General features: G+C 54.4%; 1 protein-coding gene across 3 annotated transcripts in view; it reads left to right on the top strand.

Annotated features, from left to right (window-relative positions):
• The window catches only part of LOC144947852 (sodium/hydrogen exchanger 2-like), a 71,539-nt gene continuing 60,150 nt past the window's right edge, over positions 1 to 11,389 (top strand). The window contains exons 1-2 of one of the 3 annotated variants that reach the window (XM_078877207.1): positions 1 to 60; positions 3,621 to 4,212. In XM_078877207.1, the coding sequence (XP_078733333.1) occupies positions 3,939 to 4,212 (274 nt within the window). In that variant the 5' untranslated portion in view covers positions 1 to 60; positions 3,621 to 3,938. Of the gene's footprint in view, positions 61 to 938; positions 1,182 to 3,620; positions 4,213 to 11,389 lie in introns of those variants that run through there. The other 2 variants (XM_078877206.1, XM_078877205.1) reach the window with 2 other exon arrangements.

Here is an 11,389-nt window from a genome sequence, read left to right as displayed (position 1 = left end):
CGCCGTGCGTTGTGGAGGAGAGAGGCAGTGACATCGGCGACGTGCTGGCTGGCACACGCGGTATGAAGACAGGATATGACTCGAAGCGTCGCCAACTATACGTTGTATGTTGTTGTCTTATGAAGCCACGTAGTTATTGACGAATGTGTTGAGGTTGTTTGTGTTGTTGTTTGTGCACCACTGCCAACGGAGCGGCAGCAGCAGCAGCGGTATTCACAAAGGAGTCGCATGAAGGCATCGGTGCTCATCTCCTGTTCACAGCCCTGCTGCAGAGGCAGTGGTGGGACAAGAAGTATCCGCAGGACAACCGCTGTTGACCCCCCCCCCCCCCAAAGCAGTACCTATTGTATCGATCCCCAAAGTGGCACTTACTTGAACGAAAACCGAGCGAAGGGATGATGGGCTGAGTCATCCCTCACCACCACCACGATTTAAACTCGCGACCTCCCGATTGCGAGCCGCTCGCTCTCTACCGCTGGCTGAGCCGCCACTGACTGGAGGCTCCGGGCACCCCCCCCTCCCCCCCGAGTGATTGTGAGCCGAGCCGGACCTCGCCCCGGGTGCGTGTGCGACAGCTTCCGAGCCCTGAGGTGGCGAGACCCCGGCGCGCGGCTCCACCGAGAAGCCACCACGGGGATCGCATCCACCCCGCCGCGACGTTCCCGTGCCGGGGACGCCTGCTGCAGATACCGCGCACGCACGCACGCGTCACACGCACGCGGATGCACGCACGCAGTTGCTGCTGCTGCTGTTGTTGTTGTAACACCGCGCGGTGCGGGTGTCGAGGCTGACCGGGTCGCGGCCCCGGAGACGCGGGCGGGATGCAGAGGCCGCGATGCAGAGGCCGCGGTGAATCGGGCACCGAGGTGGAAGGGGAGAGAAGGGGGGAGGAAAGAAGTGGGGCGGTGGTGGGGGGAGGTGGGGGGGGGTACGGGAGGAGCGGGAGACGGGATGCGCGGTGAGAAACGAGCGGTCGGCAGAGGGGGATAGCGGAACGAAGCGGGCACGGGGCTGTGTGACAGAGGGATGGGTGGAGGGGAGGGTGCGGCTGTTGTCGCTGCGCTACGAGGGGGTGCGGGTATAAACGCGGAGCTCGGAGCGGGCCGCTCACCGCGGCGTGCACTGCGGGCGTGGTGCGGGCCGCTGCCGGCGCGACGCTGTTGCTGCTACTGCTGCTGTAGGTAGGGAGCCTGCCGGGCGGCATTCGCTACACAGCTACACCGCCGTCTGCTGCTCACACAGCCCCTGCTGCTGCTGCTCACACGGCCTGCTGCTGCTGCTCTCTAGGAGGCATAGCAAGCACCCACAGCTCAGTGCAGTGCTCCGTGTACATCCGCGTTGAGTGAGTGAATTGATAACACCGTATTGAATAAATGAATACACGAGTGAATGTATGGTTGAATACAGTACATGTATTGTATGCGTGAATGGTTGAATTACACAAATTTACGAGTTAATGATTGAATGAATAAATGGCTGATTGGCTGCGCTGATGGGGTTCGCTGCAGATGTGATTACAGAGTGCAGCAGTGGGTGTTGTGAGCAGCTGAAACACGCAACGCCTTGGTCAATAATAATAACACTTCCTTAAAGAGAAAAGTCCATAATCTGCGACGTTTGGGGCAATGGCACTTCACAGCACATAGGCCATAGAGGTATTGTGCTCTTTAGAGCATCGTTACCCGAAACGTCGCTTTTTATATACTTCTTAAAGGCAGTTCTATGCTTGCGAATGATGGCAAAGGTCAAGGAGGTCGATGCCTGCTGCTGCTGCTGGCCACGACGAGAGGCTTCAGTGGAGAGAGACTTCGTGTCGCTCCTCCTCTGTTGGAGGAGCGCAGACCACAGCGGGTCCACTGTGCGGTCCGTAGTTTGGGTTGTGTGGCCACAATCGCACTTCTGTGGCTTGTAATTATGTATCTCCATGTATTTCTACGGACCCCGATTGTACCTCTGGGTCTCTATGTATCTCCATGGGTCTCTATGTATCTCTTTGGGTCTCTATGTATCTCCATGGTTCTCTATGGGTTGCATGGCCACAATCGCACCGCTGTGGCTGCGCATTTAATTTTGCCATCGACGTAAGAGAGATGCGCGCATCGGCCTGCTCGTTGGTGCTGCGTTGTGGCTGCCGCAGGAGGTGGAGCGGTGCCGCTGCTGCTGCTACACGCGGACAGCAGCAGCAGCAGGAGCGGCGCGTCCTTGGGAAAGCGCTGATGATGACGGACTGTACAGTACAGGTTATATAAGCAGTCGCGGTCGGGCCGTTGATAATGCCACTCTGTAAAGCGATCATCAGCGGTCGCCGTTTGGATGTCCTCGCTCCCGGCCGTGCGAATGTGGAATTTGCACCGCTGGCTCCAACGTCGCAACTTTTAATCGATTAAGAGAACTAAAGTGCAATGTCAGGCTTTCACCGCGGTGTTCGGTATAGTGCAGTCTACGCGCATGCTGTCGAGTACTGTGGTGGGCGCGTTGTGTGCGAGGACGGGTCGATGATGGCCAAGCGAAGGTCGAGGCCGACGTAGGCGCGTGTCCGCCAAGCGAGGGAACGCATCGCGGGGCAACCATGACGGAGATGGAGCGGACACCGTGAAGGAGGGACGGTGATGGCTTAATTGTGGAGGCATTCGTCCAGCAGTGGACAGATCACTGCGATTTGATATAAAGCAGCAGGGCCGGCCCGAGGCATAAGCGAACTAAGCGGCTGCTTGGGGCCCCCTGGCCACCAGGGGGCCCCCGAATCGTTTTTTTTACAATTAAATAACTTAAACAAGTGATATAAATGAATTAATGAATGAATGAATAAATGATTCAAGACAAGAAAATTCTGTCGACAACTGCTGCTTTGTCACGGCTCACGGATGTCACGGCTCATTGACAATTCAATGGCCCAGGAAAGACTAAGTGGACTTGCAGTCATTAGTATTAATAACAAAGTTGGCCAAGCAATACCATACAATGATGTCATTAGTGACTTTGCCTCCAGAAAAGCTAGGAAGGAACGATTTTGAGGTCATTGTTGTACAGTTGACATTGTTGAACCCTTGCTGTTCTTATGTTTGCTTTCATTATTTAAGTATCTTTTTTTTTGTAACATTCTATTTTTGATTAGATTAATGTTTGTCTATTTTGGTTTTATTTAAAAGATTGCACATTTAATGCACATTTGCAAATAATTTATTTTATATGTTTTTTGTGACCGTTTGTATTCAGAAGTTTTAATAAAAGAGTGAAGTATTTTAAGTGTTGTTTTTATTTTTTATTAATACATAACCTCACTGTATTCGTTTATAATATTCGCTATAACATTATAGTGTGACATTTGTGTCAATAATCTTCTAGCACAGATGAGTCTGCGTGGTGGGAGGGGGGCCCCCAAATCAAATTCTGCTTAGGGCCCCCAAGAGGCTCGGGCCGGCACTGTAAAGCAGCAATGAATTGCGTGGTTCCTCGCAGGAGACGACTGGCTGGCTGCACAGTCCATCTCACGGCTGGGGAAGTCGCCCCCCTCCACCCCCCTCCATCCCCGCGCCCCCCTCCACCCCCGTGGGGTTCCCGCGGCGTGAGTTGGTGTGCTGCTGCTGCTGATTGCGCTGCGTGTGGCCCCGCGCCCACAGAGACACCGCGCCAGCACCTGGACGGGGGCGGCACCCGAGATGAGATCGCGCTGCCGGCAGCTGCGCAGAGGCACCCGTCCGGAGCGAGGAGCTCGCAGCAACCCCGAGCTCCACCCGGGACCTCCACCCTGGCACCTCCACTCCGACTCTTCCACCTGACTCCCTCCTCCATTCCGTGACCTCCACTTAGTGTCGACATCCCAACTCCTCCACGCCAGACTCCTCCCTCCACTGCAGGACCTCCACCCGGAACCTCCACGCATTCCGACACCTTCACACTCCACACTCCCCACCTCGTCCACGTCTCCTCCTCCCGCGATGTCGTTGACCGCGCCGCCGCCGCCGCTGCTGCCGTTGGTGGCGTCGGCGCTGTCCCTGCTGCTCGCGCTGCCGCTTCCGTGCGCTGGAGCAGAGTCCGCCCCGCACGGCTGCAGCTCGGCGGAGTCGCCGTGCTCCACCACAAACGCGAGCGACGCTCACCACGACCACGTGCTCGCCACGGGCATCCACGTGGTGAGCGTGGACTTCCACCACGTGCGCGTGCCCTTCGGCATCACCCTGTGGATCCTGCTCGCGTCGCTCGCCAAGATCGGTGAGGATGGGTTGAGGATGAGTGACGATCATGGAGGATGGGCGCGCGGTGGTGCGTATCGTGGGGGGGGGTGTCACTGTTGACTGTGCCAACATAGCAAAGCGACATCAGCCATCGCTACGCAATACCATCACACATCGCCGCCATCACCACCACCACCACCATTCTGCCCTTCTCAATGTCGAATGGCGCGGTAATGGAGCCCGCGTCGCTCGCTACAGTGGCGGTGCCTTCATATTTAATAGTTAATGGGGGCCTCTGTGGGGGGGCGAGCAGGGCAAGGCGCCGTCTCCACGGCCAGCCGCGGGCTGCCCTCCACTCGCTTTCACGGCGTTAAGCAATACGCCCCGCTATACATTCCACGTATCTATGACGGGGGCCGGTCTGTCCATGAAACAACCGCGAGCTGCTCAATCGACACGTTTATAACTTGTTTTTTTTTATCGCGTGATGCTCATTTTACTGACCACAGGTGGATGATGAGGCCGATTCAGGTGGCGATGTTTATGATGGTGATGGGCTGAAACCGACCCTGACCGGGAGTTAAACTTTTGTGCTCAAGGTCTGACGGCTGCGGAGCTCCACGCGGCCGTGAATGCTGAATAATGATGATAATGCACGCGTGTGAGTGTGGTCCTGTACGATCCCATCATGGTGAGCGGTGAGCGCGTTAAGCTGCGAAACTGGCGGCCCTAATTTCGACCATCAACACCAGTGGCGAATATCGGAGCCGGTAATGGGCCTCCCCTAGGTCGACTCGGCCTCAAATTAATACGAGTCTCGGTGCGATGTGTAAACATCGCCACTAGGAAGGTAAAGGCGGTCGAGCGTGGTGCTGGCCACCCCACCACCTCGTGTGCCGTGCAGGCGCTCCTGGCTAACACCAATTGCGCCACCAGTCTGGACTATACGGGGGGGGGGATCTTTATCCGGTGCCTAGTCTCACTCGCGAGAGGTCACCATGGGCAAGCCCCGCCGACTGTGATGGGAGTGTCGCCATTCAGAGCCGGGGGATTCAAGAGACTCGATTCTGAATCGCGCTGTGTCTTGCGGCCAATTGCGGCTGCAGGGGTCACGCGAACCGCTCCCAGCTGTCAATTCACTGCTGGATGAAGGAGTCTCCCATGGGAGTTTGTTGGTAGGAGTGGGAATAGGGGAGGGGGGAGTTGTCTGACTGTTTAACCATACTTTACCAGAACTGATCAGCGTGGTTATGCATTGGAAGTGAATTGCCCACAAGTGCAGGCGGTGAGAGTGTTCTGTCAAAGGGGGTTGGCGGTGATGCTGCCGTTGCTGGCCGTCACGCTGCGTCTGCTGTGGAGGCGACAGCCTCGTGGGCTGTGTGCGCTGTCTGTGTGATGTCTGTGTGATGTCTGTGTGTTGTCTGTGTGTTGTCTGTGTGTTGTCTGTGTGTTGTCTGTGTGCTGTATGTGCGCTGTGTGTGTGATGTCTCTGTGCTGTGTGTGTGCTGTGTGTGTTGTCTGTGTGCTGTCTGTGTGCTGTCTCTGTGCTGTCTGTGCGCTGTCTCTGTGCTGTCTGTGTGATGTCTGTGTGCTGTCTGTGTTTTGTCTGTGTGCTGTCGGTGTGCTGTCTGTGCTCCTTTCGCCCTGTCGCTCTGCTCTGCGTCCAGTGAGCGGTCTGCTTGCATGACAACAGCACCCCCCCCCCTGATAGACTTAAGAGACGTAAGCGAAGTGAATTGTGGTTGTGCAGTATTTCGTCACCCTGAATAATTAATATCTGCCTTTTCACGTGTGTACAGTATGTATGCTGAACGTCTTTCGCACCGTACGTAATCGACAGCAGCTGTGTTATATCCGCTGCTGATTGCCGCCCGTGCAGCCGGGGGGCGGCCTCGTCCATGCAGGTGAACGAGAGGCGGTCGCCAGGTTAAGTGGGGCGCCAAATTCGAGGAAAATAATCCAAACAAAATTAACGAAGATGTCATTTTTTCAATCCCCGTGCGTATACAGAGGGAAAAGAATTATAATTTATTTCCCAATATTGCTGGGAATGTATTGGTTGGACAGACAGACGGATAAACTAAGTAATTATGCCACTGTTTAAAAAAAATACGCTTACAAAAACATTAAACGGAAAAAATAGCAGCTAAATGTTTCCCATTTTACCAAAAACCTCAGCCTAGATCTTCCCTTGGGGTTTTGGGGTGGGGCCGCCGATTGCATGGTTTGCCTAGGGCGTCAGTGGCTGGCAGCTAGTCGAGGGCCGCCCGTGGATGCAGCTATGTTCTATCCGCTGCTGATAGCAACCAGTGCAAGGCAGTGCATTGCAGTGCAGCCCGTTTTTCGGTAGGGTGCCCGAGGGTCTGTGGTTTTGTCTTTAACTTCCTCCTCGGCAGCGGCAGCTGTTGCCAAAACAGGCGCTCGCACAAGTTGCGTTTCTCGTCAACGTGTAAGCGGTCCTCTACAACAGCGGTGGATACAGTGGGGGGGCGTGGGGGCGGCGGCCATGGGGGCAACCCCTTCCACCTTGAAAACCCATTGAGTGTTATCGTTGTTGTTGATGCTATCGTGGTGGGGCTATATCTACAAAGCTTCACATTTGCAGAGCGCCAGCCCCGCAGCTCGCGCAGTGCTTGTCCACGGTGCTGTGCGGCTCCCCGCCCTACTTGGCCCAAGAGGTGGCGGTCAGGAGGTGTGAGTACAGCAAAGTCGGTTTGTGGCCCGTCTGTGCAGACCCTGACCCTGAGGGTGTCATCTCAAAGCATTTGCGGTGAAGGAAGTGGCTCGTATGTGTGTGTGTTGGACTACACCGTACGTAGCCAACCGCACTCGTCGCATTTGTGCGGGAGGAAGGGCAACAAACGAAATGCAAAAAGCAGTTCTCAAGAAACGAGTTTCAGAAGTAGATTTTAAAGTGCGTAGCTCCCACTGGCTTCCTAATATCGGAAGGAAGAGCCTTCCAGACGGCCGCAGAAGCGCATCTGAAAGCGCGCAATGTGGTGACCGTCTTTGTTCGATGGCCAGCCAAAAGCCTCTGCTGCCAGGGTGACTGGAGTTTGTGTGATGATGGTTTATGCTCCTTGACAAGCTTGGCGAGGTTTTGTGTGGGGTCAGGGGCGTGAAGCGGCACCACGGAGTTCCTGGTTTGTCGATCCGGGGTTCAGCCGCCCCTCAATTTCAACCTGGTTCACAAGCGTAGCGAGGCAATGTTCATTGGCTCCAAGAATGTAAACAAATTAAATGTTGGTTTTGCCGCCACATGACGACAAACGTCGATTCTCGCGGGCAGGGACTGTGGGAAATGTGCGGCATCACCCAGTGTGGATGAGAGGTCCATTGAAGGGCTCTCATGAGCAGTTCTGTAATGTCTCCTTTCACGTTTCTCAATCGGTCGGTGCGAGGCTTCCGAATGGACGCTGGCGTCCGCTTCGTGACGTGACACCGGTGGAATGAAATTTAAAAAAATTATATTGTGGGGGAAAACGGAACCCCCCTCCCCACAGTGCGTGCGGATTATACACAACACAACTTGCACGCGGGAAACATAATAGAGGTGTCCTGGGTTTAGTTGGGGGGCTCTGGCTTTCTCCCGCAAGTGAAATGCTCATTAAGTAATATAATCGGCGGCCAAACTCCCCAATGGCACTGGGCCGTTCCGGCTATCCTGAGTCAAGATGCCACAATTATATTCATGAGCAGAGGGCAAGGCTTGGGGCGGTTAAAGCAGCGGTGGAGTCGGCCGACCAGAAGTTCGATTCCCCGACCACGGTTCCCGTCAGTGGCGAATGATCGCTGAGCTGGCCCTGCCGGGATCCCCTCCACATTGCACCAACCCACACGGGCCAGTGTGGTTAAGTATAGCCAAACAACCCCCTCCCCCTTGACCAAAACGCATGGGGAGCCCTTGATCCAGGAGTGGCTTGAGAAAGTACGGTAAATGTTATAATTTTATTTATTAAATTATATCGCTCAGACAAGTCTTGAGTCATTACATCACTGAGACCAATACATTATTATTAATGTAACACGTAGAGTTTCAGGACCGATATTATTAATAATAAAGTTGTTTGGGTTATAAATGTGCAGTAAACCCACCTCCATCCGATACAGCCAATCAGTGAGGTTTGTCCATTAGTGTGTGCTGAAGGAGTAACTAAGTGGCTGTGTCGGGTGGAGGTGGGTTCACGACACATTTACATATACGCAATTTAACCAAAACAACTTTATCATGAATTTATTATAATTAATAATTATACATTTTCATTTGAATGTACATTGTTAACAGGTGCCAATCGGCCTGAGAAGTATTCAGTCTTGGAAGTGTAACCGTGCGGCGGTGGCGCTGCACCTGAGCCACCGCGTGCGTAGCCGCCTCTCTCTCGTTGAGCGAGCCTGGCATGCTGTTGGTGAGCGTCACAGGGTCACCCGCTCGTGGTGGAGCGGTTCACAGCCCCCTCCAGGCAGTCCCACGAATCGTCGCGGTTCAGAGTCGCTCCCTGAGCTACGCCGTGATTGCGTTGTCTTGCAACGCACCGGTGCCGAACGGCAGCGCCTCTTCTTGTGGGCCGCAGGCGTTGACGTGCGGCGTCATCGTGCAGGGCTGTATGGAGCACAAGGTGATCCACCGCTAACCGCAGTCGAGCTTCCTAGTGGATCTCTTCCATCTCGTAACGTGATGACGAAAGCACTTTTGTTATGGAAATCAAAATGTTGCAGAACAGCATTTGTTTATAATTTAATTGTGCAGAATAATTATTGATCTCAAGGCCACGTTAGCAAACATCTCCCCAAATAATAACTGAGTCACGGCTCCACTCTGGTTCAACCTCAAATGCCCCGCTCGGCTCTGGTTTTGGCGGCTCGCCCGCTTCCAAAGACGGCATTGAGCGAGCAGCTCAGCCGTGGCTCGGCTCCGGCTTGGCTCACGGAAACACTGAGCCATGCCTTGGAGACCGTGCCCAAAGCTGGCTCAAGTTAAGCGCATGGCCTTGAGGCCAGAGCTAAGAATATGGGGCCAGAGAATCCACCAGCTGCTGCTGCAACGCGCGGGGGCGTCTTCGTGTCCTGTGTGTTGCGCAGTACACAAACGCCGGTGCCGCTACTCGCCATTGCTCGTAGAGCGCAGTGCACGCCCGCCGGTGGGACTACGTGACGATCGGCACGCATCGGTGTGACGCGTTGTTAACGCGTCGGAAAGGGGCCTGAGCTGTCAGGCCTCTGTGAGTGGCCACGACGTGGTGAGAGAGAGGCGCGCGTGGAATCCTGCAGAAGGAACCACGGGCTTCTTCACTTTGCCATTGCCTGATGGGGTAGAGTGGAGGTGCAGTGGTTCCCGCAGCAGCCTGTAAGTGTGTCGCGTGGATACGTGAAGATAGGCCGGACGCTTGGCTGGCCGTGACGCCGGGCCCCGCGGTGTTTGCCGAGTGCCTATCGACCCTGCGACCTGGCCAGCTTTGTTTAACAGAAGGCACCCTGCTGATGAGACTCCGAGAGGTTGGAACTTGTCCACGATTTACTTTGTGTAAACAGAAGCTGTTGGAAAGCATTGATTCACGATGCCTATTGTTAAATGAACCCGATTGGTGTTTTGCTTTGGACGTGAAACAGAGACTTCCTCTGTCTGTGTGCGTGCACTGCATATATTCAGTCTTCACATCACACCGGGCGTGGTTGACCTTGCCTGTAACCCGGCCACTGAACTTGTGCACTCAAGCCAGCTCCACTTGAAGTGGAATCAAGGTGCCTGTGAGCAGCAGGACACCAAGTGGGCTGCGGGCCGAGTAGGTGGCGGGGTTTCTTCAGGCACTGTTATTTCCTCCAGAATAACAATTTGATGAACAGCTCCCAGCAAGGTCGACCTGGAATTGCGAACGGAGTAACTTAGCAACGGCAAAGGCCCCGACTGTAGCACCCTCGCAGCCAGTCGCACTTAAGAGATCAAAAGGTGCGGCAGTATTTTCGGCGTGAGAGGCGATGCATCAGGGGCCCTCTCGTTACCGGTGGCAGCGAGGCCTGTAAAGTTTCCGTTATGCCATTGATATCGATTTTGCGCCGCTTTCAGAAGGCACGAGGTTGAATTTCCACGCGCGGTGTAGATTGTCGCGTGTGCCGCTGGGTCCATGATTTCGCAGTCCAAACAATAAGAGAGATTTAACCCAGGACACTCCGGGGCGGCGCGGCTGCATTGTGTGCCACTCGCGGGGTTTTTAATCGCAAAGCAGAATTAATAAAAAATGCGGACTGTGTGTGTTTAAAACTGTGGCAATGAAATGCAGACTTAATCGATCCACTGCTGGATGACGGCCTCCCCCATGCCGAATGTCAGTCACGTGTATGTTTTTGACCGTACTTCACCACGCTGGTGAGTGCGGGCCACACTTCGGAATGTGAATGCTTGCAGAGTGCAGCACTCCTCCAGATGTGGGTGTAGGGGGCGAGATCCTGAGGGGTCGTCTCCCATGAAGCGGCAGTTACGGGTGTTGTGGCAGGCGCACTTTTGTAAGGACATAGCCGGCAGTGATTTTTTAAATTAAAAACAGGACGAGTTCAGGGACATCGCCGGTCGATCAGCGGTGATTGACGCTGGCGGCCTGCCTGAATCTCCCTGATGCAGTGCGGCGACGCTGCAGCGACGATTCTCTTGAGTTTGCGATGCCCGCTAGCACGGCCTGACGGTCCGTGTCGCGCGTGTACGGGCGCTCGCTCGGTCGCGTTGCAGGTCTCAACCCCGGATATTTCTAAAGAGCCCCGCTCCTGTGGTGTGGCCAGCAGGCAAAGGCGTGGGGGCCTCCCTCCCTCGTTCTTGTTTCACTGCTTCCTTGTTTACATTTCTTTAGTTTTCTGCTTTTTTTCATGCTTCGAGTTTGCGCTCTTCTGTAGATTTCTTCCCCGGCCCATCCCAGAAGACATTCTCGAGTTAGCGGCAGGATGCGGTCCTCAGGTCTGTTCACCCACTACTTTACCCTGGGTAACTCTGGGTAACTCTGGGTAACTCTAGATATTTGGAAGAATTTTGCTGAATAATTTCACTTATCCGAGGTCTGGACCCCGGATATGTAAATAGACATGTTCCCCAGAAATTTGGAAAAGAGAACCGAGTTTTTCCGACTCCAAATTAATGAATTAAAATCAGGTCACGAAAATGGAGTTTAACAGTATTTGGTATTCGCATCATTCTTATAGCGTTGTGCTTCGTATACCACGGGCTGCAGTAA

Source organism: Lampetra fluviatilis, chromosome 47 (assembly GCF_964198595.1).
Source record: "Lampetra fluviatilis chromosome 47, kcLamFluv1.1, whole genome shotgun sequence".
NCBI classification, from domain to species: Eukaryota; Metazoa; Chordata; class Hyperoartia; order Petromyzontiformes; family Petromyzontidae; genus Lampetra; species Lampetra fluviatilis.
The sequence above is the reverse complement of the archived record's forward strand: the minus strand, read 5'-3'. Positions and strand labels throughout refer to the sequence as shown.